General features: G+C 41.9%; 1 protein-coding gene across 10 annotated transcripts in view; it reads right to left on the bottom strand.

Moving 5' to 3' along the window:
• Nucleotides 1–27,964, bottom strand: part of ST6GALNAC3 (ST6 N-acetylgalactosaminide alpha-2,6-sialyltransferase 3) — a 514,884-nt gene that overhangs the window by 365,546 nt on the left and 121,374 nt on the right. For 4 of the 10 annotated variants that reach the window (XM_045801990.2, XM_045801998.2, XM_045801997.2 and 1 more), the window contains exon 1: nt 13,794–27,964. This exon is cut by the window's right edge and continues 24,823 nt beyond it. The exons of 4 other annotated variants lie outside the window; for them this stretch is intronic. In XM_045801990.2, coding sequence (XP_045657946.1) covers nt 13,794–13,841 — 48 coding nt within the window. In that variant the 5' untranslated portion in view covers nt 13,842–27,964. The remainder of the gene's footprint in view (nt 1–13,793) is intronic. 2 more of the 10 variants (XM_045801991.2, XM_045801994.2) reach the window with 2 other exon arrangements.

The following is a 27,964-nucleotide window of genomic DNA, read 5'->3' as shown; positions in this document are numbered from 1 at the left end:
TAGTAGAGATATCCTACTGGATTTCATACTGACAAAAGGTTCATCTAGGTCTATCCCTACTCGCTAGGTCCTGTAAACCACTCAGGCCCCGCATAAATACTCAAGATGGGTTCACCATTACTCAACCATAGCCTTATCTGGTTGCTTCTTCCAAGACACAGAGTACCCCAGTGGAGGAGATACAACAGTCACCCAGTACTGGGAGGCAGGGACTTGCTGTTCACAAGAGAGAGAACTGGGAGCAAGTTATTCATAGTTCAGCTATAGCCCTACTATCCTGGGTAAGAGAGATCTGAAGCAGGACACACAGGATCTTAGAGAAAGAAGCCCTCTGGTCAGAAAAACTGCTTAAAGGATCCCCCTCTGGGAGGGTCAGTTGGATAAAGGGCCTTTCCTCCCTTGGCCAAGATCGCCAAGACACAGGCTTGGTCCCACCTGAGTGGAATGTGGCCTGGGATTCAGAGCCCATTCATGCCCCTCCCAGGCAAGTCCCTTGGTTCTGGCCCAACTTACTCAGCTGTAACCAACAGCCATGGAATAGAGTGAATGGTCTCTGTTGATCCCAGTACTATTCCCACCACCACTAGGTTAAGCCCTGCCAACAACACAGAAATAAGCCCAGAGGCCATGCGCTATGTTCCGAATGTTTGTGTCCCCTTCAAAACTCATTGGTAGAAATCCTAGTGTCCATATGATGGTATTAGAAGGTGGAGCCTTTGGGAAGTAATTAGATCCTGAGAGCGAAGCCCTCATGAATAGGATTATTGCCCTTATAAAAGAGACTCCAGAGAGTTTCCTTACCCCCCCCCCTTCCACCATGGGCAGACACAGTAAGAAAGCATCTGCTGTGAACCAGGAAGTCTTCACCCAAACACCATGCTAACACTTTGATCTTGGACTTCTCAGCCACCAAAACTGTGAGAAATAAATTTTTGTTGTTTATAAGCCACTCCGTCTATCGTATTTTGTTATAGAGCCCTAACAGACTAAGATCCTACCATATGATGGGTAAATACTGTCATCTTTGGGAAAGCACACTTCCTTAGTCATAGATAGTCATCTTTTCAATGTTGCTGGTTACTGATGCTTCTCTCTGTCCAGTGTAGACCACTATAAATAAAACAATTCTGAACATGCTTTTTTATGAAGTACTACACTGTGCTGTGCTAAAAAGCTGGATTCTGATGCCAGACTTCCAGAGATCAAAGTGTGACCCTGTTCTGTACAAACCATATAACCTTGGATAAACTAGTTTCTCTCTTCTGAAATGTGAATGATGATAGTACCTTCTTTTAAGTGTTGTTGCCAAAATTCAATTAATTGTTTCTGCTGTCCTTACATAACAAACCACCTAATTATTAATGATTTAAAACAACAACCATCTTAAAAATAGATTACCGTATGATCCACCAATACCACCTACAGGTATATATCTAAAAGAATTGAAAGCAAGGTCTTGAAGGGATATTTGTACATTCACATTCATTGCAGCATTAGTCACAACAGCCAAAAGGTGAAAGCTACCCAAACACCTGACAGATAAATGGACAAATAAAAAATAGTATATACATACAATGGAATATTATTCAGCCTTAAAAAGGAAGGAAATTGTAACACACGCTATAACACAGATAAACCTTAGGGACATTGTGATAGGTGAAATAAGCCCATCACAAAAAGATGAATACTGCATGATTTCACTTATATCAAGAATAATCAGAGTCACAGAAACAGAAAGTAGAATGGTAGCTGCCAGGGATTGGTGGGAAGGGGAAATGGGGAGTTGTTTAATGCAAACAGAGTTCGGTTTTGCTAGATGGAAAGTCTCTGGAAATTGGTTGGATAGCAATATGAATATATTTACTGCTACTGAACTGTATATTTAAACATGATTAAGATGGTAAACTTATGTTATGTGTATTTTACCACAACTAAAAATTTGAAAAATAATTTAAAAACTTAAAAAACAACCATTTTCTTGTCTTACAATTCAGTGGAACAGCAATTTGAACTGGACCCTGCCTGCAGTCATTTGGTGGCTCGGCTGGAGCTGGTTCTTCAAGATGGCCTTTGTGACAGTTAGTTTTATGTGTCAATCTGACTGGGTCAGGCAGGGAATGCCCAGATATTTGGCAAACGTTCTGGGTGTATCTGTACGGATGTTTCTGAATGAGATTAACGTTTGAGTAGGTAGACGGAACAAAGCGGATTGTCCTCCTCAGTGTAGGTGGGCCTGATCCAATCCATGGAAGACCGAAATAGAACAAAAAGGCTGAGTAAGAGAAAATTCGCTCTCTTTATCTGACTATATTTGAGCTGGGACATCCATCTTCATTTGCCTTTGGACTCAGACTCTGACTGGAACTTATACCTTTGGCTCTTCTGGTTCTCATGCCTTTGGAGTGGGACTCAAATTATATCATTGGCTCCCCTAGGTCTCCAGCTTGCCAACTGCAGATCCTGGGACTTCTTAGCCCCCATAACTGCATAAGACAATTCTTTATAATAAATATCTTTATAAATCTAGATCTATTAATTCTGTTTCTCTGGAGAAACCAGACTAAACACAGCCTTGCTCACAGGAGTCCTGCTAGCTCTCAGTTGGACCTTCCATCTACATGGTCTTTCATGCTAGCCCTGTGTTCCAAGAAGGTAAGGGAGGAAGCAGTGAGGCCTCTCAAAGCCCTACCTTACAAGGTGCAAAACATCATATTCACCATAGTCACTTGGTCAAAGAAAGTCACAAAGTTAACCTAGATTCAAAGAGTAGGAAAACAGACCCTCCCCTCATTGAGTGGGGAGGGACAAACATCAAATTTACATTGTAAACGCGCATGTATACCCTTATAAGGTAATCATTACAATGATTTTCACAAAGGAACTACCATTTATGGTAAGTAAAGCACCAAGGACCAGTGCCTAGCATATAGTTAGTACTCAATAAAGGGCAGTTACTGTTTTGCTGTTGTTGTTGTTGTTGTTGTTATAATTCTTCGAATTCAAGAAATACTTGCCAACTGACAAATCGGAATGGACTTCGATCTTTCCAGAGATTTCTTCTGATCACAGAGATGAGGGAAATTCATTAGTTACTAACAGGCATCTGTATCTCATAGTCATTATATATCTACATATATAAGATACACATTATATATTATATATATTGCATATAGATACAAAAGGTGTTATATACCTAAAATCTTGTTTTTAAAGATTTATTTATTTTAGAGAGAGAAAACGTCAGCAGGAGCAGGGGGAAGGGCGGAGGGAGAAGGAGAGAAGCAGACTCCCCACTGAGCACAGAACCTAATGCAGGTATCCCAGGAACCTGAGATCATGACCCCAGCAGAAATCAAAAGTCCACACTTGACTGAGCCACCCAGGTGCCCTGATCTGAAGTCTTAAGAAAAGAAGGCAAACCAAAAACAAAAATATGAAATTTAATAATGTTCATCTCATGCTTTTTCTATAAACTGATCTAATTCAGTAGGTTAACCCAATCATAATTGCATAAAATTAAAGTATTTTGAAAAATACCTGGACTCTACTATATTGCCATAAGATCCTAAAAGCTCAACTAATAAAAATAAAAGATAATTTTAAAATAAAGTAGATCTTTCACCACGAACAATGTTTAAGTTTTTTTGCATCCTTCATTTGCTTCATTTTATGGAAGTTCCATAATTGTAACTTTTAAATACAGTAATAACAGAGTGAACACAGATAATGAACTCAATGCAGAAGAAACCAAATATAATAACAAAAGAAGGTGTGATATGGTTTCATACTGTTCGTAGGCAATTTTCCAGCTTCTCATCTTAGTACTCATATGTGCTACTTAAGGTTTGAGGAGAGGTCATTGCTAAAATGTCACTGAATTTTCATTTGAAAAAAAAGACTTGCTTTTGTTTCTCAGTCTTGTTACACTGGGTCCTATTATCAGTACAAACAAGAGTGTGAGGAAGTTGAACCTGCTAAGCCAACTCATCTATAAGCAAGTACTAGCCCTTTGGTGACCCACAAAGGTCAGACTTCCTATTTCCAAATCTTTGGAGGATAATATTTGAAAAGGTTTTCCTTTATATTCTAACATTAAAAAAAAAAAAAAGCCATTGGCCATTGATCTCTGTGACAAAGAGGCCCTCTGCTCCTCCCTACTTGGTGCTATGAGAATGGGGAGCACCATCAGATAGTAATGCATGCATTGACATTTAGTAATGTGCTTTACAACTCTGCCCTTTCCACACATGGAATGGCAACTGGGGGCCATGATGCATCCCTCTCAGGCCAACCACGGCCCCCTCAGAGTGAGGGAATACTAATGCACCAAAGGAGCAACGGTCACATGGAATTACCCATCTGCAAAGATTAAAAAGTGCTCCTGGATAATATCATTCCTTGCCCAACTAGGCCCAGTGGAAATAAGCAAAAACCAACCAAATGAGAATATGCACAGGCTAGTTATTCAGTGTTTACTACAGCAAGGGAGTCAGCCACTGTAACCTGTATTCTGGCAGAGAGGCAAAGGTGGGCAGAGGAGCAGACAAGCTTCATAGGGGAAAAAAGGAAAGACTTTGGGAATAGGGGAAGCTGGAAGTGGGTGAACTAGAGTCACAGAGAGGTCCTAGGTAACTCATTAAGAGAACATATTTGGCTTCCGCTGGTTGGTCCTAAGTCAGAAGTAGAAACAAGAATTCGGGAAGTCGTCAATTACTCATCAAGCCCTGGCTGTTTGAGGCCTATTATTATAGAAGTTATTGTTTAGCTTCCTGGATTGTTACTAGAGATAGTTACTAGACTGCTTCCAAAAGTCTGATTTATAGCAGGTGGCTGCTTGGGCTATTTATTGTAGATAGGGGTTAATTTCCTAGGCAGATTGCTGAGGGTCATTGGTCAGGGTTCCACTTTTATATATGGTCTGGCACATTATCTGTTTGTATATTTAGTCTCTCGGCCCTAAATGAGACCAGAGCAAGCACATTAAACATTACCCTGGTGAGTCTAATTTGAATCTGATAAAGCCTACTTGAAGGCAGCTCCCTTCTCGAGGCTGCCTTATTAACTGTTCAGATGTCTATTCCACATTTATCATCTGAGAACGATCGTCAGCATACAGGGCTCTCTCTCTGACCAGCGTGAGCTTCTCCAGACAGATCCCATTGTTTATATTGCTTCATTTCAAACTTAAAAATGAATATACAGCAAACAATTTGAATAAATCTACTCTCAGCTAAAACAAAAGGAGTTACACATTTTATGTTTTCTTACAATGGAAAGCACATCTCATTTACAGAGATAACATTTTTCCTGGAAGTAAACCAAGTGCGATGTCTGAGGAATGGATAATTAAAAAATAATTTGCAAGACTGACATAACTGTTCCTCTAGAGTTCTGAGAACTGCTTCCTACAGAGTTTTAAAAGGCTGCCACAGTTTGACCCAGAGTAGAGAAGGGACAAGGAAATGGGGTGGATTCAGTTGAACATAAAGTAGAGCAGAAATGAATTAAAAAGAAGGTTTCAAAGCTGACCTTTCCTTCCGGGGTCACCTATGAGTCAACCTGGTTAAAACAAATGTTTATGGAAAAGAATTGGATTTGGGCCGTAAACTCCCAGGTTAACGCAAGACAGAGAAGAACAAGAATGTAAGAGTAAATGTCTGAGAGAAAGCTATACTTTAGTCTGAGAGCTTGCTCCTACAGGAGTCATGATTTGATTCATAGGATTACTAAAACCACAAGATTTTTGCTTAAAATTTGGTATTCCCGAACTATAATGTTCTTAAAAATTCTTAAGTGGTAGGCAAACCTCTGTGCCATGGTCTATTTCCAACATTTCAATAGAAAAAAAAAAATCTGTCCTCATCTAGAGCAAATGCATTTTGCTACAATAGGCATCTTTTTGCCTTGACATCCTAACCTCAATTCTCTTGGGCCTGAAGCATAATTGTGGCTAATTGGTGTTTACCTCCAGATACACACTTTGTTAACGAAGTAATGAAATTAAACGTTCCACAAATGAGTACTTGCAGGTTTTAGATATTTTCCCCCTGAACACAGGTTCTAGAAACCACATACACATTACAAAGGAGTTCTACAAAAGTATAGACTTGGCTGCAAATCTATTGCTGCACTTTGGATATACACTATCTGGTCACATGAGAGTAAATAATACTGCAAATAGCCTAGTCGTTAGGGTATTTACCCTACCCTTCATAGATGCTGATTACGACTGTAATTGAACTTTTTTTTTTTAAAGATTTTATTTATTTGACAGAGAGAGAGAGACAGACCGCGAGAGAGGGAACACAAGCAGCGGGAGTGGGAGAGGAAAAAGCAGGCTCCCAGTGGAGCAGGAAGCCCGATGTAGGGCTCGATCCCAGAGCCCTGGGACACTTAATGACTGAGCCACCCAGGCGCCCCTGTAATTGAACTTTTGAAAAGAGTAACAGGTTAGTTTTGAAATTTTCTTCCCTAGAGATTTTTAAAATATCAGGCAGAAACTCACCCAGTCAACATTAAGGTGACACACTAAATTGATGCTAAAATACATTCCAGTGAATGTGATTTAAATACTGGTATGTTCATGACACAACAACACATTTGCATTTATTTAGAATAAAAATTACAATTATTGTTTACAATTTTAATTCATTTGGCAAACATTTACAAAGTACTATCTATGCACTAGATACAAAGTTGGTGATAAAGATATAAAGATGGGTAGGGGCACCTGGGTGGCTCAGTCGGTTGGGTGTCTGCCTTCGGCTCAGGTCATGATCCCAGGGTCCTGGGATTGAGCCCCAAGTCAGGCTCCCTGTTCAATGGGGAGTCTGCTTCTCTCTCTCCTTCTGCCCCTCTCCCCACTTGTGCGTACGCGCTCTCTTTTGGTTTCAAATAATTAAATAAAATATTTTTTTAAAAAAGATATAAAGATGAGTAAATACAGACCCTGCCCTCAAGGACTCCACTGTCTAGTAAGAAATTAAGCTAGGCAAACAAACAGACGAACAGTGTTAATACTATGTGATAAATGCCACAGAAGAGACTGATATCGAAGTTCTTAGGCAGCCCAATTGAGAAGGCAATTACTTCTTCCAGGAAGGACCTGGGAAGGCTGACAGTCAGCCTGGGCACCAGAACCATACTGGAGGTTTACAGCCAGCATCCGTTTTTGATTGATTGTTGAGGAAGGAGACAAAGTAATGAAGGGCATTCCAGGGTGCAGACTTAAAAGAAAACAGGGATACACTTCATGAATGTACCTGTCATTTCCAGCTTCCACCTGATATTTCCAGTTGCACTGGGTTTTGATTTCACTGTAAACTCGAATCACTTTTGGAAAAACAAACGCACACCTATATTTCTACATGATGAAGAAATAGTTCACTTTTTTATCACAAAAGTCAGTTAAACCCAACCCAGGAACTGGAATTATTCTCTACTATTTCCAACTACTGGGATTCCAGTAAAACTCCATTTGCCAACACTAATGAGATGCTTAATAACTATATTTGTAATTACTTTTAATTGAATGCAACCCTCTAGAAGAAAAAAGAAGTCATTCCAACTAGACCAAGAAAAGCCACCTAGGCTCCCTTGAAAGTAAATGGGCCCCCATACCAGGGACATCTGTCCCTGGGTTGTCCCTAAGTGCCAGGCCAAACGTTGATCGAAGATATACTTTAGGAAACAAACAAAGTGAAGTCTCTTTTTAGAAGAAATGCAGAGTATTAAGTCAAACTTCAATATTTCTCACCCTCCACTATCTGCCAGACAAGAAGAAAACCCAGAGTGCTGTGTTTTATACCCACAGTCTGGGTGCAATTGATTTACTTTCATTGGAATCATTCATCTATCAGGGCTAAAAACATAAATGTCAAAGCAGCCATAATATATTTGCGCCAATAAAGTCATTGGTTATGCTTTCACACCACATAGAGAGAGAGGACTTTATTAACCTTCATGAGGATTAAATACAAAAACAATGTTCAAGGAAAACACCCGTGAGTATTTTGGGTGACTGGTGTGTGGGTGGGCGGAGCGGGATAGGATGAGGCAAGTGAGCGAGATGCGTAGAGGAAGAGAAAGTGCCTCTCAAAACAGAACAGCTCCTTTCAAAGCTTGATCTTTAGTTCCCATACAACACTCATTCCCCTCTCCCCCCAGTTTGTCATCAATTTCTCTCCCTTGTCCAATTCATGGATGCATGAAACTTATTAGCAAACTGTTTACCCCACTTTTCCACCAGCTATTATCTAAGTAATAGTATATCCTCACCAAATGAGAGTGCATTAACTTAGTAACTAAGTTCTCTAAATCTAGTGAAGCATATGGCAGGTTAGAAACTGTCCTCAAAATCGTGACATAGGTAGGACGCCTGGGTGGCTCTGTCAGCTGAGGGTCTGTCTTCTGCACAGGTCATAATCTCTGGGTCCTGGGGTCCTGGGACTGAGCCCCGGGTCAGGCTCCCTGCTCAGCAGGAAGTTTGCTTTTCCCTCTCCCTTTGCCCCTCCCCACTGCTTGTGCTTCCTCTCTCTCTCTCAGATAAAAAAATAAAATCCTTAAAAAAAAAAAAAAAAGAAAAAGAATAGTGACATGGGTAGAACTACCTTTGGTGCTACCTTAAATGCTATTGGGGTGTGTGTGTGTGTGTGTGTGTGTGTGTGTGTGTGTGTATGTGAGAGAGAGAGAAAGAGAGAGAGAAGGCGGTGTTAGGGTGTTCCTTTCCTTTTTTAATGGGCCTGTTTTTTCCTCTGATGTCTGTACCAGCTTTCTTTCTTGCCTCCATCAATGGCTCATCTCAGGAAAGGAACCTCTGACAGACTCATTAGGACTAATACACACATCACTTAAAAAACATAATGCATTCTTCACAAGGGACCAAGCCTTAAGTTAAAGCAACGAGTTTCTAATTATGAAATTTCTGGCATTCACGTACAGACATGGGGACTGGGTAGGGGAGTTATTCTTTGGACAGAAGGCATAAGATTCAAATATCAGATTAAATCCCATTTCAGCAAACTTAGAAGTCCTTTAAATTCTTCAGGCAGAGTGGACTTTGATTGCATCCAATATATTGTGAAATAAGCAAGTCTCTGCCTCATGGATTAGCAGGTAGGCACTCTGTTTCTCAGTAGATGAAAAATAAAAGAAGACTTCCAAAGAGATCACAAGAATCACTCTAGTAGCTACTGCTCAATCCAGGTTCTCAATGTACAAATCAGGAGGCCGCCATCTGTTCACATAATGCCAGGCAGACATCTATGCAGTCTGAAGAGAAGCACGCCAACTCTCCTGGGTTCTTTGCTGTTGTCAGATGCCCACAATATGAACAAACTCTCCAGGGGACCACGGCACCAGACCAGATCTCTCTTTTCATATAAGGGATACGCATACTTACCATCCAAAGTCACTTGAGTAATAGTGCATTTTAAGATGAGACAAAGGCAATCTTGTCATGCAGAACTTTTTAGCAGACTGATTTAGAAGAAATCTTTCCACCCACCTAGGCCCCTTTGTTCTCCTTGGAGATTTAGTGAGAAGCTTGTAAGTACCAAAATCAGTCTCTACCACCAGAAATCCTTTGTTTCATAAAACTTAAAAGAATCCATTATAACCTGTTTGTGATGAAGAGAGAATCGGTATACTATTATTTGATACAGGAGACCAAGATACCTCATCCAGGGGACAGGCAACTTAATGTTCTGATTATATAAGCCATTCATCTGCAGGAAGGCAATGCTGATCCCAGCACTAGGACTCTGTCGGTCTGTCTTAATTCCATCCAAAGACAAAGTCAGTCTTCCCTCCTTTTGCCTACTTGTTCAACAAATATTTAATGAGCATTTACCTTGGGCCACCACTGTCCGCTGACAATATATGGATGAACAGAATACATTTCTTGTCCTCAAATTTAGTGGGAAAATAGAATCAGTGTTATGAAGGAGGCAAATAGATGAGAAAACAACACTTTGTTTCTGGCAAAGGAAATATAATCTCTTCAGAGAAGGCGGCCGTGGAGTAAAATCTTGAGGGTAAAACAGAAGTTCACCAGGCAAAGCCAAGGATGAGGAAAGGGCCTTACAAACAGAATGACCATCAGCTTCAAAAGCAGGGAGGTATGGAAGAAAATGCTGAATAGGTTTATGTGAGGGAAGCATCATACAGCTGGAGGCTGCATGTAAAGTGGGGCAGCTGTGCTCCTTATTAAAGAGTTAAGATATTCTAGAGTGGATCAAAGATCCCTTGGACTCTGACCAAAACTCTGGATCGTCTACACATAAAATGTTGCCTACAGATTCAGAGTGCACCAGTTTCCTGACTGTAATTTGTGGACCTAGGTTTAAGAATTCCGAAAGCTAGAGAGATACGAAGCAGAAAGTTTACATAACCAAATTGTTTTGCAGAAACAAAAGCATCCCAGCATCGCTGATCAGGACAGACGGGAAGTGTGCATTAGTATCGTCAGGATGACAGAGGCCATTGCTATGTCCCAGAGCACACCACGGCATAGCTTCATAACTGTATTGATCAACTGCAAGATAGTCACACGGATTTATATAAGCTCTGGCCTGGCCTGAATACTTCCAAACGCACATTCCAAATGTCTAATTTGTAACACTCAGAGAAAGAGCCTTCACTGAGGCCAAAAATGAGGGGGGAAAAATGGATAAAAAGCAAATTTCAAAACCCTCCTCTTCAAGAGGGTGGCCACCCAGCAACAGTGCAATCATTCCCCCTCTTCATCACTCATATTAAATAGCCAAAAATACCAATTCAGTCTTTCAACACAAAGCTCATGCCAAGAGCCGAATAATAAAATTTGCGGGGAGTGTGAAATAGCAGTGATATTTCTTGAGTCAGAAGATTTTTATATTAGTAACTTATACAAATAATTTCTACCCCTAAGTTAAATTAAGTGAAAAAAAAATCTGTTACTCATTATAGGGAACAAACAGAAACAAAGCCTATCTCTCCAAAGTTTGCATTTAAGTCTGACAAGAAATGCATATGACACTTTCTTCCTCTTTTGCTTTGAATTGCTGAGCACGTGAAATGAAAGGAAAGAGGGAGGGCAGGCAAAAACAGGGTCACAGATCCTTGCTGCTGAATCACTTAGGCAAGGAACTATGACTTGGAATGATGGATGGAAGACGATCTGAATGACATACGACAAAACGTATTTCCAAGGAGCACTGGAAGAGGGAAGCTATGAAGCCCAGCGAGAAGCTGAAGCTGGGTCAGAGCCAGAGTTGCTCCCATTGTATTTTAAGGTACCCAGGTGCAAAAGGCTGCCCTTGGTACAGCCAAATCCATGTCAGCGTGGTAACACACGACAATAATAGCTTCATTGCAGGTTAGGAAATCACTGGTCTTAGGGCGCGTACTTGGAACTAGAACCCAGACCCTCTGGACTTTTCCTAAATCTGGGGCTCTTTGCAACATAAAACACAATTTTATAATATAAGACGACTTTGTAGTTTTAAGGTTTCTTGGGAAATGAATCAAAGTATGCCCCATGACTATGATCCATGTACCTCTAATGTTTCTTTTTAGTGAGGGTCCCAGAACCAAAGAGATTCTTGATATTTACTCCACCATTTCACAATTACTTCTTTCTTCCCCCAGAAGCAGTCCTGGAACCCCTGATTTACAAGGGCTTCCTGTCTTATCCCCAGGAGCATCACCATCCCAGGCTGCACCAACCTGTACCGATCACTCCAAAGCCAACGTGGCCACTGGGTGGGAATCAGCTGCTCAGCAGGCTTGCCCCTCAACTAAGGGTAGAGGACTGCCTGTGTGATGAGTGCAACCTTCAAACCATCAGACTATGCCCCTATCAAGCCTGGGATGGTGTTCTTTTGGCAGCTTTTGCAATATTTTTCAAACCACAAATGTCACAATCAAGAACAACCTGAAGGTCTTGCTCTCGCAAGTATCTCTGAGAAGATGATGATCCCAAAAACAACAGGGCTTATTCCCAGGTCCTGGCATCTGCATGAGCTATTTCCTTGGTTCAGACCCCCTACTCCACCCCACCTCAACAGCTTTACCAGGTTAACACTCACTGCTCCCCCTGGATCTGGCTTACATCCTACTTCTTCCAGGAGGAAGTCCTTGCCAAGCAACCCCCTCGCCAAGTCAGTTAGGTGACTATCCTGTGTGCTCCCACAGTGCTTGTCCCTAAATTATAATGATCTGATTACTTGTTTATATTATGTCAATAGATTATAAGACCTGCAAAGGCCTCAGTAGCCCTATTACCTGGCATATAATAGGACTCAAATATTAACTAAATGGAATGAATGACTCAATTAAGGCATGAGGTACCTCACACATGAACCAAACTTTTAAAAATACTTTTACTCTGGGTAAAACGGATGTGTTTGAAGAACAGCTAGAAACAATGAAAATTTACTTATTTCATATGCATAACCTCAACCCTCACTCTTTTCTGTCTCTAATGTGTCCCCCAAAATACAAAGTTAGGATAGAGCTTCAAGAAATTATCTATAATCATACCACCGAGTTTCAGGGCAAAAATTTGAGAAGTCTTACCCTGTCCTCAACCTTTCGACATTTACCAGATTAAGCGAGCTTTTCTGAAACGGGAACCAAGGAACACTCAAAAAATGAAGAGAAAACTGTAGCAAAAAGAAATTAATTGGGAAAATAAAAGTTTCTACTCAAGCAGAGTTAACCATTATGGATTTTCAAGGAAAAATGATGTTTGTTAATAACAGTAATAAGCTTCATCTTTATTCACTGATAGATGCTTTCTCTGTAACAACCATCATGAGTCAGAGGAATGACTCAGGGCTGGGGCACAGCAATTCGTGTGTCCCAGAGCAAGATCCAGAATCATTTTCCAGGTTTCTAGAAATTCAAGTTTCTACTCCCAACTTCCTTAAAACAAGAACTCTACCTGGGTTACAGGAGCAAAGTCTATGTGTCAAATGGGTCACCTTATATCATGGAGTTTTATTCAGTTACAGAAAGAAAATTGCTCACTAACAAATAATGTCATGTCACATGACACGGTCTCCAGATCCAATCCTGCAGCTGCCTCGTGCCACTTAAAGACACACTTAGCAACATGTGGTCAAAGCCCAACCTCCTTGTCACTCTTCAGAGCCCCTCATCACCAGGAAAACCTCCATGTGGTGTTTCTATAGATGCGTATTTCTGAGCACAGCGGGGGGCACTGTCCTAGAAGACCCACTTGGTCCCCAGCACCTGCTCGGCTGCAGAGAGAGCTGAGGAGAAAGTACCAGGCAGGGGTCTCACATCTACAAGCCCAGAGATCTGCAGCCATGCACACGCTGCATCTACCCCAGGATCACTCAGAAACATTTCATGAGTTCTCCATCCTTCAGGTTCCACTGGGTTTTCTAGGATGAGGAAAAGAACAAAGTCCCAAACTTAACTAGGGGGCTAGGAAATAGCTAAGAAGAGGACAGAAAGGAAGCAAATTACTCAGTCTTAAAAACAGACAGCTAGGGGCTCCAGGGTGGCTCAGTTGGTTAAGTGTCTGTCTTCAGCTCAGATCATGATCCCAGGGTCCTGGGATCGAGCCCCACGTTGTGCTCTCTGCTCAGTGGGGAGCCTCTTTCTCCTTCTCCCTCTGCCCGCCACTCCCCCTGCTTGTGCTTGCTCTCTCTCTCTCTGTGCCAAATAAATAAATAAAACCATAAAAACAAACAAACAAACATACAAAAAAAAAAAAAAAACAACCCCAACGCCAGACAGCTAAAGACAGGGCAGAATCAGCCCTACACTGAGTGGTCACTTACCATGTTATCATGTGCCAGGTGCCCAGCTGCAAACATGAAGCAGTTCATCTCCCTGAGTCATCCCAAGGAGCTTCCTCAGCAAGAATTAGTACCTCCTTTCACAAAGACAAAACCAAGTCTCAGAAAGTTTGACTCACAAAGCTAGTCCCAGTTCCTCTACTTACTATGTGACCTTGGGGAGCATATTATATGAAATCTCAAGGCACACTTTCCACAGCCATAAAAGGGAGATAATAATATTATCTACATCATGGGATGGTTATAAGGATTCAATGCAAAATGCATGCAAATCCCTTAGTGCCTGATATGGTAAATGACTAATAAATGTAAGTAGCGGAAGTTACCATTACCTACAGTAAAAACAAGAACAACAGTAATAATGGTAGTAGCAATAACCAGTATTACTAGGAAATGGCAGTTAGGATTCAAATACAGGTTCTTCTGATTCTAAAGACTTTGCTCCTAATTCTTACACCTGCAATACGGTACTTAGCTAATAAGAATTAAGATGAATGAATGGATGGATGAAGGGAAGGGAGGGGGGAGGAAGAGAAAGCGGGGGGAGAAGAAGGAGGTGGGTAAGAAAAAGTAAATAAATATTTTATAAATACTGATATATATATATATGAATATAAAATATTTTCTGCAGAAAATGATGATCAGCATTTCTTCATTTCAGAGAGGTAATATGCACACGTTGCATTAGTTCTTTAAATCAGGTGTTTTATAGAACATACCATTTTCCTCACCACCATACCTCCAGCCCCAAGCACAGAATCCTAGATGAGGAAGGTACTCAATAAATATCTGCTGACAGCATCCTCTCAAAGGAGATTTCAATGAGAACAGATGTCCAGCTGTTCAAGCCTCTGAGGTCTGTGAATTGGACAGGAGGCTGGAAAGGCTCCCCACCTGGGAAGGCTACGGGGCCCCTCTGCCTACACCCAGGCTAGGTCCCCAGGCTAGGTCCCCAAGCTAGGTCCCCCGGGCTAGGTCCCCAGGCTAGGTCCCCCGGGCTAGGTCCCTAGGCTAGGTCCCCAGGCTAGGTCCCCTGGCCTAGGTCCCTGGGCTAGGTGGCCTCGTCAGGCTATCAGAACCATAGCCAGCCCCAACCTTAGGTGTCTTTGAATTTACAGTTGCAAAGTGAGTTCTTCAAGTTACAAGGGAGTTGAGAAGTGGTCACCCTGGATGGTGGTGAGGAGGCACCATTTATGCAAAGAACGAAAAATTCAGAAGTTCTACTGAACATAGGAATAAAGATTTTGTTGGATATAGGACAATAATTTAGACTATCTCACCATGATAAAAATAAAACATTTGATTCACAAAGCTTTCTCAACCTCCTTCTGGACTAAAGACTGAAGGAAAAAATCTACTTCTAAAAATGAAAGGGATTTAGGATCACAATTTACTTTCCTCTTCTCCTTGAGAAAAACACACAAGAACACAAAACAAAGTAACCGAAGACTTCTTAAAATTTTCTGTCAATAAAGGAAAGTTATTAAAGAAGTAGAGAGAGGTATAAGTTTTTCCACAGGGAGTTAAAGGGTACTATTATGATTTCGAAACTTATATGTTAAAAGACCTTTGAATTGATAGATTTAATCGTGTATGAAATTAAAATGAGGTGTTATCTTAAAAGGCTGAACTTATTGTTGTACTATTCAGCATTTTAATATACGCCCAAGGCTGACTGTTTATCAGAGTTGGCATTTTTAAAATAACAAGGGATGATGCTAATACTTTTTTTTGTAACAAGATTTGTAATTTATGTAGCAGGAACAACTTAATGTGCCGGTGATTTGTCCTCCTGCATGTGTAATTGATGACAAAGCACTAATTTTTACACATCAAAGAAATTAAACCTAGCTTTCCTGTGCCTTATTGACCTTTACTGTATCCAGAGTGGTTCAGAAGAAACAAATTACACTGCAGTAAAGTTTCGCATTTCCTTTCCACATTGGATTTCATTCAACGGTTGCCCAAAAACTGCTAATCAGTGAATAATGTTTTGTCTTTGGAAGATGCTATTCCCACTTAATGTGGGGGGAGAAAAGAAAAAAAAAAAACAAAACAGCTTGAAAGTGATCATTCTACCCATACGTTACTAAATTTATCCTTCAAAGATGCCGATTAGGTGGCCTCCTTCACAAGAAGTTTATTCAGGCCAGAACAGAAAATTCAAGATACAATTGGTGAGATCCTACAGAAGCAGATGATCCTGAAGACTTATTTAACAAGTATTTCTTGAGCACCTCTGAAAGCCCAGCACTATCCTGGCACTGGGGATATATCAGTGCACACTTCAGACAGCAGTCCTGGACCGCATGAGGCTCACGATCTATTACAGGAAGGCACATAAATATATACATGTATGTGTGCATGTGCATGTCTGTGTGAGAGAGAGAGTGCGCACTCAAGGAGTGGAGTGATAGAGAAAAACAAAAAAGAAAGGGGGATAAAGAGTCAAGGTAGGGGTTGTGATTTGAGTAAAAACCTGAGGGAGGTGAGAGTAAATTGAACTGAGGAAGAAGGAAGGGCATCTCCATCCTGAGATGGAGAACATGCTGGGGAAGGGGTGAGGGACATTTAAGAACGGTGATGAGAACAGCATGACTGAGGCAGAGGATGGAAGGGAGAGAGTAGGAGGTGAGGTAAAGGGTGAAAGAAAATGTGCAGGTAGTTGAACTGACCAACTAGCCTTTAAATCCACAATAAAATCTATGAGGTCTCTGCCAATCTCCAGAATCTGGCAATCCCGCCTTCTCTAGAAAGCACTATTGTCAGCAAGCTCTTATCTATACCCCTCTCCTACAGCTTCTACTCAGTGGCTCCCTGACTACCCTCTGGAATGCCAGGGAGAGGAACTGAGTCTAGCTTCCTAAGACAGACCAAGCAAGCAATGTCCAAGACTGTTACCTCTTCCTACTGCTCTCTAAGAAAACAAACTTCCCCTGAATGCGAAATGCTACAATTGCCAATGTGCTCACTGTCCCGACAGAATTCCCTGAATATACTCTGAGCACGCATGGGGCATTCACACCTTCACGCAGCATGCATTTTCCCATGCAAGTAACATTTATGGACTAGGCAAATCTGGAGTGAACAGAACTAAGCAGGACCTCCCTAGCCTGGACTAGGGGTTCCTTGGCTGCACATCAGGATCACTGGGGGGTGGGACAGGAGAAGTTAAAAATCCCAATGCCAAAGCTGTACCCCACACCAGTTAAATGAGAATCTCTGGCAAAGGCCCCATCATTAGCTTTTTTAACTTCTCAGGGGCACCCGTGTGCAACACTGGGTGCCTTATTCCTACTGCTAAAACGAACTCTGGCAGTCACATCACATGGTGCATGACACTCATTGTTTTGAAGTCCCCAAGTCTGTCTGCAAACTGAGGTTAAGCCGCACGTCCTCTGTCTGCCATTACTGCAGTTTGTCTTTGAATTAATCAATATAAATCATCATATTTCTCCTTATTGAACCCTAAAGGATTAGATTTAGACTATCTTTTCAGTCTACTGACGTCCCTCTGAATCTTATTCTTATGCCAGGTTATGCCACCCACAAATTCAAGCATATATCCTCGTTGTTTTAAGACAGAGAAACATTGGCTAGGTCAGAATGGAAACTGAGCGATAATATTCTCCTAGGTGCCTCCTTCGAGACTATTTTCATGCTAGCCTTTCATATTGCCATATTTGATACTCAGGACAACCCTGCAACATAGGTATTATTATGAAGATGAGGAAATGATGATTCAGAAAAGTGAAATGACTACCTGGGATCACACAGGTTGAATGAAAGAACCTAGAATTGAAGGTAGGTCTAGATCTGATTCCAAGTCTCTGTTCTCTTCATTAGCTGCTTATCATGGTTATTTAACTACTTAGAAACTCACCCAACTGTCTTATTACCCAGCAACCATTGCTTCAAAGATAGAATGAGGGGCACCTGGGTGGCTCAGTCCGTTAAGGTTCTGCTCAGCAGGGAGTCTGCTTCTCCCTCTCCCTGTGCCCCTATCCCCTGCTCATGCTTTCTCTCTGGCTCTCTCGCACTCTGTCTCTGTCTCAAATAAATAAACCTTAAAAAAAAAAAAAAAAACATAGCATGAGAACCTTCCTCTTTTCTTTCAATAAAACTGAAATGAACTGCATCAACCTTATTTCTCTGATAGTCATTCAACAGATATTTATTGAACACCTTCTATGCTGCAAGCATATTGAATATTGAGAACTCAGCAATGAAAAAAATAGATCAAAAATTCTTCCCTTTATGAAGTTTAGATTGTTATGCCAGTCATAGAAGAAAATGAAATGAATCTGTCATAACCTAACTTAGTGAATCCTTGATAGCTCCTAATTATCATAATTTCCTTTTACAAGTACTCAGAAATCGTCCTTTTATTATTTGCTGCAGAACCTTTCCTAGAATTTAAATTACAACAATCTCAAGAACATCTCATGTGCTTAACAAAAACAAAACAAAACACAAACACAACAGCAACAACAAAACGGCATAGTGCTGTTAAAAAAAGAAATCAACTAAGTAAACTTTAAGATCTTACTGGCTTTATTCAGCAATTTTTGAATTGGGCAACATCCAATCAAACAGATAGAAAGGAGCTCCAAAGAGCTATACAAGGCAAGAGATTTTATAAGTAGAGGGGCACAGAAACAGCAGTTGTTGTAGGCAAAAAAAGCAATTATTATTGCAAGGTTCCTTTTCTTTAGGGGATGTTAGACGTTCACCGGGCAGATTATTCAACTAATGCTGATCAGATGATTCCTGATTGACTGGTTTAAGATTCCATTTCTGAGAGAGCTGAAACTGTAATTAAGTTTCAGTCTGAAGATGTGGGCTTAACATAAGTGACTTTATTTGGGCCTACTGTCTGGTTTTCAACAGTGCTTTTAAATATATGAGTAGTGAGAAAAATCTAAAAATTTGGTTGCGTCATGAAAAGATGAAAATATAAAAGCTAGCTCTCGATATCACTGCTATCTAATAGAGCTTTCAGTGATGATGAAAATGCTCTTTGTCTCTGCTGTCCAGCATGGTAGCCACTACCCTCATGTGCCCACTGCATGCATGAAACGTAGCTACTGTGACTAAGGAAATAAATTAATTTTGTTTAATTGTAATTAATTACAATTAATTGTCATTGTAATTGTAAGTGGTCACATATGACTAATGGCCATCATAATAGGCCACACAGCTCTAAGGGAACCTAGGTTATAAAATGACTAAAAGGGAGGATGGCGGGGACGGGGGGAGGCAAAAAAAACCTTTTTCTTTTTTAAGATTTTATTTATTTATTTTGAAAGAGAGAGCATGCACAAGCAGGGAGAGGGGCAGAGGGGGAGGGAAAGGGAGGGAGAATCTGAAGCAGACTCCGCACTGAGCACAGAGCTCCATGCGGGCTCAATCACCAGCACGAGTTCATGATCTGAGCCAAAACCAGGAGTACGATGCTTAACCGACTGAGCCCCTCCCAAAACATAAACTCACTCTTTATGGCCTTTGGTAATTGATTTTTCTTGGGTTTCTTTCAAAGCAGTCCTGAGAGGCAAGCAGTTCATTAATACATTCCTAAAAAGTAAGCATTCACTTAAGACCTAAAACAAATTACATAGTGGTCATACATGGAACTCATGAGCTTTGACTCTGCAAACACATGTCCTTCATGGGATTTTTCACAATTAAGAACGTGTGCCTGAATTGGTACCTGTTTTCCCTTAATCAGATGGTGCTGGCCACCAGAGGTAGGTGTCCTCACCTGCCGGGCTATAATCAGAGAACGCAGACTCCAGAGATTTCAGAGGCAGAATATACACCTGGCACTATTCACCTCTCTAAAACATTGTGTATCTTTTTGTTGTTTCAATGTGCATATGACTTTACAAGGTCTCTAACAAATGCTCAGCTGGCCTGTACATTAGCACATCCCTGTGACTCCACCAGAAATAAGAAGAGCAAAAGGAGGATATTCTTAATGGGGCAGAAACCAGCATAGGTACAGCTCTGGTGAGTGTACATTGTTTTGGGGTCAAATATTTTTTGGCATAATAACACTGGGAAACAAAACCAAGGTGAAACTTTACTGTTAATTAACACAGGGTAATATAACAATCCCCAAATCAAATTTGGGTGGCTTAAAACACAATAAAGATTTATTTCTTGATCAAATCACATTATGCTCCCATGAGGGTTGATGAGGGGCTCTGTTCCACGCAGTGTTTCAGGGACCCAGCATGCTTCCATCTTATGTCCCACTATCCCCTAGCTTTTGCACTGTATCTTTTGCATCTAATCATTGGATAAGGGAAGAGGGAAAATGTGGAGGGTCATGCAGGAGGACTTTTAGCAGCCAGATTTTAAAGTGTCATATGTCAGGATGCCTGGGTGGCTCAGTCGGTTCAGCGGCTGCCTTCGGCTCAGGTCATGATCCCAGCGTCCTAGGATCGAGCCCCACATCGGGCTCCTTGCTAAGTGGGGAGCCTGCTTCTCCTTCTGCCTGTTGCTCCCCTGCTTACGCTCTCTCTCTGACAAATACATAAAGTCTTTAAAAAATAATAATAATAATAAAGTGCCGTATGTCATTCGTACCAAACCCCAATGATCAGAATTCAACCCCATGGCCCTAACTATCAAAGAATGAAATACCCAATTCCAGCTATGTGCCCAGGAGGAAAAAGAATGGGAGTCTGGTGAACACATAGCACTATCTTTGCCACTAGCACTAATTTGGATTATTGGGAAGTAGTCCAGCCTGAATTAATGAAGTCATTCATTTACTCATTCAGTTATTCATTTCAAGCATAAGCAGTAGATTTTAGCTATTTGCCACATGTTTCCAAAAAGAATGGGTCAGACTTTACTAAATAAACCTCAGCTGTTTTCTTTCTCCCATCCTGTGTCTTAGACCCACCACTGACACCCACAGATACTATCTAGCCCAGCAAGTAACTGATCAAATAGTGCAAATAAAAAATTCATGACCAAGAAAATGGCCCTTATTTCATTACACTGATAAGCTTCCTTATAACAACCCTGAAACATTTCATGATTAATCCCCAAAGAATTTGCATTTTTTTTTATCATGCACCTGCATTTCAAGATAGTCTGGGAAAAACACTCTCTTCTCATGGAAATCACTTTTACCCCCGAAAAAAATCTAATTGTTGAATTTGTTCAATATCGCATGGTAGACATGAAAATAAGTCCTGATGATCCTTAAATATTTGGAGATTCAAGGTAGATAATAAAATCCTCCTCTTCATTATCATCATTACCAAAATTGCCCGTTAATGTTATATACAAGGTGGGTGCGTTTTCCCAGATAACTAAGGCCTCTAACTCCTCTTCATAATCCAGATCCCGGGAATCTGAACTCCAAAACATCAGGAAGTATTTTTCAAATGATCAAAAAAGAGAAGCCGCCAAAATAAGTCTCTTGATTAAAAATCAACATGATTACTGCAAGCACAGGCTGGGGGCCAAGCCTGCCAGGCCCTTCGAGAATGCTGCTTATGGGACAAATACGGTCCAGAAAACACCAATTTAATTTTAACAAAATGAGATTGCCTGGAAGCATTTCACTATATTTAACATAGGGGAGCAGTTTCCAAAGATGAGGCTTAGATTTCTGGATATAACAATTAGGACGCCATCTAAGGGGCAGGATCCAAAGTCTAATTATTGCTAAATGGAGTGTTTCTCTGAGGGTGGAAATGAAGTCTTTAACATGACTGTATCAGCCCAAATGGACGGGAAAGGTATCACTAAAATGTTGTTGCTTTATTATCCACTGGATTTGTTCAGATAAGAAAGTCTAGTAAGTGTGGGTTACTATGGAGTGAACTGTGTCCTCCCAAAATTCACAAGTTGAACTCCTAACCCCAAAGGTGACTGTATTTGGAGATGGGGCCTTTAAGTAAGGTTAAATGAGCTCAGAGAGGTGAGGCCCTAATCCAACTGGTGTCCTTCTAAGAAAAGGAAGAGACCCCAGGGATGTGTACACAGAGAAAAAGCCAGGTGAAGATACAGACCGAAGGCAGCCATCTCCAAGCCAAGGAGAGAGGCCTCACCGCAAACCAACCCTGCTAGCACTTTGATCGGAGACTTCCAGCCTCCAGAATTGTGAGAAATAAGCGTCTGTTGTTCAAGCCACCCAGTCTGTGGTATTTTATTATGGCATCCCTGGGGAACTAACACAAAAATGAGTACAGAAAGCTTTAGGCCACATTAGTACAGGTGCCCAGGCGAACAGATAAATTCAGTTCAATGTAGATAAGGTCCAAGCCATAGATCTCTGAACAAAGGGCAACATCAAGAAATGTTTGCTAAATGGAACTGTACTATCCCTTCAGCCTACGAGGCAGAGAACGGGTATTTATGGCTCCCATGAGGGAAACAATAAAAAACCTAAGGTACCTGCAGCTCTCAGATACAACGACAGTATGGCAAAGAAGGCTGCCAAGTCATTACACTGCTGACTTCCAGAAAATGCAGTCCCGACGACAAGTGGGGCTGCTCGGGGCACTGACCAAACTGGGTGGAAAATGAAGGCTGGCTTGTCAGAGCTCCTGGGGACAAGGTTATCTTAATAGAGCTAGGCTGCTTGAATATAACTTGGGGGCAGCAATTGTCTAGGGAGAGTGGAACTCGGGCAGGCAATGGTACTTCCCGAGCTCCACGGGCTCAAATCAGATTGGTAGCTCTGACTGCAAGTCCCCTATTCAGTAAAGAATAACTGAGGGCACATAATAAATCATCCTGGGCATGTTAAAATGCTAGCAAATGCCAAGTGGTTCTTTAACAACTTTTATAAACAATTTCTTTTGGCCTCTAATCCTTCATCTTGGAGAACTGCAAGATTCCAGGTGGGTAAGCATGTCTTAGTCCCCCAAAAGAAATACCTCCACCTCTCTTTCCACCTTTTCCTCTAAAGATACCTAGCCAAGCTGAAGCAGCCCAGCTACTGGCCCATATGACACCTTTGTGCATTTTAGGATAAGGCTCCTCCCCTTGGGGGATGCAGCCCTGTTCCAGGTGCAAGACTTGGCTAGGCAAGCCCGGGCTGGCAGTCAGCCCCCACTTGGCCCCTTGGCCCAGCACGCTTGAGCAGGATGCAATCTGCACAACCGTATGAGATGCTCTGATGTAAAGGAGTTTGTGAAGCCTCATGAGCCCCTGTGCTCACGACAGTAAAAAAGTCCATGCTTTTATTTACAGCACAGGCTCAGTGGCTGCTAGAAACATTCAAGTACAATGGACAGGGGAGAGAAGCAGCCATTATAATGGGTCAATCATGAACCTACTCTCAAGACAATGCCACTTAGCAATTTACCATGTGAACATTAGACTATCAGCTCCGCAAATACTAAGAAATCTTTGAAACTAGAAGAATCAAATAATAAAATGCCCGAGAAAGCTCTCACATGTAAGTAAAGTGAGCCACTAAACACAAAAGCTTTGAGAAGTACAAAAGATAAACTCATCTCTAAAGATGAAGCACAGGAGGTTTCTGAGACCAAAGAAACTCAAAACTGGGCCAAGAAGAATTAAGGCAAACACCGGGGGGGGGGGGGGGGAGCACAGGAGAGATAGAGACACTCCATAAAATCCTTATCAGCACTCATTGTCTCCAGAGAAGTGGGGGGGGGGTGGTGTTTATACAATACAGTTAATCCACTTGAAAGCACATTTAATGTGAAAAACATTTATGATGCATATTATTCCAAGTAACAATGTGACTGGAAAACAGTGGAGGCAGATGTTAAAAAAAAAAAAAAAAACTAAACCAACAATGACTTTAAATCCCCCATTATCCTAACAGAATGAGAATCCTGCTACATACAATGCAGGCACGCAGATCCCAGCTGAGGACAAGAATCAGGGACAGGTGCAATGACCCACCCGACCTTTCCCAATCCGTGATGATGGGACTTCTACTTGGGCCCACTGTCGGTCTTCTGAAGTTGGTCTCAATGAACTGACGTAAAAAGTCCCCTGAATGCCTCCCTCAGAAAGTCAGACTGAAAGTCCTTGGATTTCATCCAGAGCGGCAGAGTCAGACCCTGGAAGGCAGAAGTGCATGGCTTGAGTCTCTGTTCTGTTTCCAGCAGGTTGACCTATTTGAACCTCATCCTTTATAGACAAATCCTCCAACCAAATGTCTTGTTTGGAACTTTCGTTGCTCAAGCAGACATGCTATAACAGTGGCTAAATTTCTATGATACCAGCTATGGTCTCCATGTTTGTGCCCCTACCAAAATTCATATGCTGAAATCCTAACCCTCAAAGATCATGACATTAGCAGGTGGGGCTTTGGTGAGGTGCTAAAGTCATGAGTGTGGAACCCTCATGAACGAGATTAGCGACTTACAAAAGAAGCTCCAAAGAGATCCCTTCCCCTTCTGCCGTGTGAGGATACAGTGAGAAGTCTGCAACCCAGAAGAGGGCCCTCATCCAACCACACTGACACCCTGATCTTAGACACCAGCCTCCAGACCTGTGAGAAATAAGGTTCCACTGTTTACAAGCTACCCAGTCTGTGGGATTTTTTTACAGCAGCTCAATGGGACTAAGACAACATCCTATCATTTGCGAAGCATTCTGATATACAAATCATTGTCTTTATAGTCATCAGGACAACCTGCCAATAGCTGCCCATGTCCCTCAGAGGTGTTCCCTCCAGGAAGCCAAGATCAGCCCTCAGGAAGATGAACCTGGAGAAAAGTTCCCAGCAGGCCCTGAGATGGGGAAAGGGCTATTTGGGTGGAGAGTTTCAGGGTTTTGTGTCCCTGTGGAATAGAGGGGATGGCACAGTTTCCAGGAGAGCCATCTCCCAGGTCCTGGGGACTTGTCACTCATGGTGGGGAGTAGGTGGGACCAAGCACTAAAGCGAGTCCCTCTGCAGCACAGGGGCAGGGGCAGGGCCTGGTTCCTTGTGCCCATGTCTAAGGACATTGCAGCTTCTTTATGAAGCAGGTTCCAAGGTCATTTTATATGTTAGGCTCGTTGGAGCATTTAAGGTGAAAATTTAATGGTCGGTAAAGAATATGGGCTGTGGGGAATCAACACTGGAGAGAAGATAAATTTAACATCCATTTTTTAGCATCAGTCTGAAAGGGGGGCAGGTAACCACCCTTACTGTATATATAATGCTGCCAAAACTCCATGCGTAGGAGCAGAGGGAGCATAAGGTGAGGTGGTGTAGCCCAGGGTTTGGTGGGTGGGAAAGCGCGTGAGCTGGACACCATGGGAAGAGGCCCAGGATCTGCAGCAAGACTGCCACCTTATTGCTCGCTGGCCAGCTACACCATTTGGGTTCCTAATTTGTAAAACGGGGCTAACATCTACCTTACAGTACTGCTAGGAGAATTAAATGAAATTGTGTAAAATGCTCAGCAAGGTGACTCAATAAATATAAGTTGTTACTGCTAGTCACCAGAATGACAGAAAGAGGAACCAGAAGCTGAAAATAATGGATTGACAACACCCTCCTAGGATGTGGTAGAAGCCACCTGAGGCTTCCTCCTTTGGGAATTGTTGAGAAATGTCAATGGGATGAAAAATAAAACAACACATCGCTTCCTCAAGGGGGACAAGCACTGCTCCACAATATATTGTGTAATGCTGCTAATTTAGGGGAATGAAAAGTATTAAATCTGTCACATAAAGAAAGACAGGTTAACCTGAGCAAGGTGAATGGAGTCATTTTGCTGGAAGTAACATTTAAGCATGAGTTTAGTGGCCCAATAGAAATACCTTCACTGTTACAATTGTTGTTAATAACCATCACTACTTATTGAGTGCTTTCTAAATGCCAACACTTTGCTAACTGTGAACATTAGCACTACACCTTACACATCCCTGGAAGGTATGGATGTGTTCAGTTTTGCTCAAAAATATTAAGTCCTTTGCCTAAAGCTGTGTAACCGGAAAGTGGAAAGGGTGGGATACAAATCCAGAAATAACTCCCATGACCATACTCCTTCTTCCACCTCCACTCCAAAACCTAGAGGAAAATTAAAAGCCACCAGCCCTCAGCTGTCTCAGGCTGACAACAGACAAGGCGTGCCTATACTTATCCTGAAACGTGGCATTATTTTCTGTGCTGCTCCCCTCCTTCACCATGGCCTCATGGAATTACATCATATAAGACCTCACAGGATTGTTTTATGGTCTCATATTTCTGTTTCTTGAAATATAAGCTTCTGGAGTCCAAAGACCATGTCTCACACTTTGTTATACCTTTCTCAGTAGCTAGCACCAAGCCATAACATGAAAGGAGCTCAAGAAATGCCATTTGAATAAATGAATGATGTCCTAAGAGAGAAGTAATGTAAGAACAAAATTGGGAGAATGTAATGATGATGGCTAGGGTGAGAAACATAAAGGCAACTTCATTCAATTCCAAGATGGGAAATAATACTGACATTTGCTGTTTGGGGATCCATGGTCTAATCTCCTTTAACGTCCCCAGTGCTTAATCTGTCAGTCACCACACACAGATTTAGCACTTACTGCCAGGTATTCATTCTCAATTCTTTGAAGCATAAAATCGGCAGCATCAGATAATATAGCTGTGGAAATGCTTTTGGTTTCTTTGGGAGAAAAAAATATATGCACTTTCATTATTTCTCACTCCCGTTGTAGATTTCCCTCCTCTTTGACAACATCAAAGTAGCAGCAAGGGTCCCATTCAAAAATGCACACTAACTTTCCCTCAGGGGATGCCAGGGAGGATGAACAGGATGCTCCTTGGAAAAGGGGCTCAGGTCTCTGGCTGGCACATCCAGGCTCCTATCCGCTCCTCGTCCCTGCTATCACATCCACCTAGACTCTGGGCTCTGAGATTAGTCTTCTGTAGAACACAGGGAGCCAGGAGCTGACCTGTACTTTGAAGAACACTGAGCAGGGAGGGAGGTAGATGGGGAGGCGTAGTGTGGCCCGCCCACCATTAGGAAGTCAAAAGGGGAGACCACAGATCACCAAGTGCACAGTCGGCGCTTTCTTCTAAAGCAGTCATTCTCTGCAGTGTTGACATGGCAGAGCATTCAGACATGGAGCTCTTCGCTCAGGTAGCAGACCATTGAAATATTGATATAATATACTTTTAAAAAATGCCTAAGGGCGGTGGGCCCAAATCAGGTTGAAACTGGCCAAACCTTCACTCAGCACACATTTAATGAGTGCTGACTCTGGGCCAAGCGTTGTACTAGGGTAGTGGGACCATAAAGACAAGGATGAGAACTTGCCTGCCCTAAAGGGTCTCACCATGTAGGAAACAAAAGATGGGAATAACTGCAGTAGTGGGGAAGTTCTGGAACTGCTAACATTTACTGAGTGCCCACTCTGTGCCCAGTATGTCCTAAGTGCATTTACATATGCCACTTCATCCAAGTGGGCATAAGAACCCCATGAGTTAGGACACTATTATTATGGAAGGTTCCAAGGCTATTAGTACTCTGAGAGAGTACGATGGAAAGCCAAAGAACTCTTTCATGCCATCTCTCATTCAGTTTTCTTAAAGTTCTATCAAGCAAATCTCCCATACCCCATATAAAAAGACTGCTATTGCTTGATTTCAGCATTAAGACACACATCCTACAATATGGAATTTTCTTTTTCTTTTTCTTTTTTTTTTTTTTAGAGAGAGAGAGAGAGAGACAGAGATCGAGAGAGAGCAAGGAGGGAAGGGGCAGAGGGAGAGGGAGAGAGAATCCCAAGCAGGTTCCATGCCTAGGGCAGAGCCTGACATGGCGCTCAATCTCACGACCCTGAGATCATGACCTGAGCCGAAACCAAAAGTCGGATGCTTAACTGACTGAGCCACCCAGGTGCCCCACAATATGAAATTTTCTGAATAGTGCACATTTGGGAAACATGATCCTGGATACCCAGGCCAGTGGCCCTTCCCACACACACCCTTGATCCCACCTCCAAGGTATAATAAAAAGGACTCCTATCATCACAGTCCTGCCAGGACAGGTCTACCCTACTGCCTCTACAAACAGAAACTAAGCGTGCTTAGAGAGCAGATTAATGGGGCAGTTCTCAATGCCATTTCCTCCACTCTAGAACGTAAGCTAATTCTGGCAGATAAGAGGATCAAGTTTTAATCTATAAGGTTAAATAAGTGGTGAAAATGTACGCTAGCA

This window comes from Ursus americanus, chromosome 12 (genome assembly GCF_024610735.1).
Source record: "Ursus americanus isolate L20-20 chromosome 12, mUrsAme1.1.p, whole genome shotgun sequence".
Lineage (NCBI taxonomy): Eukaryota > Metazoa > Chordata > Mammalia > Carnivora > Ursidae > Ursus > Ursus americanus.
This window is presented reverse-complemented; position numbering and strand designations above follow the sequence as displayed.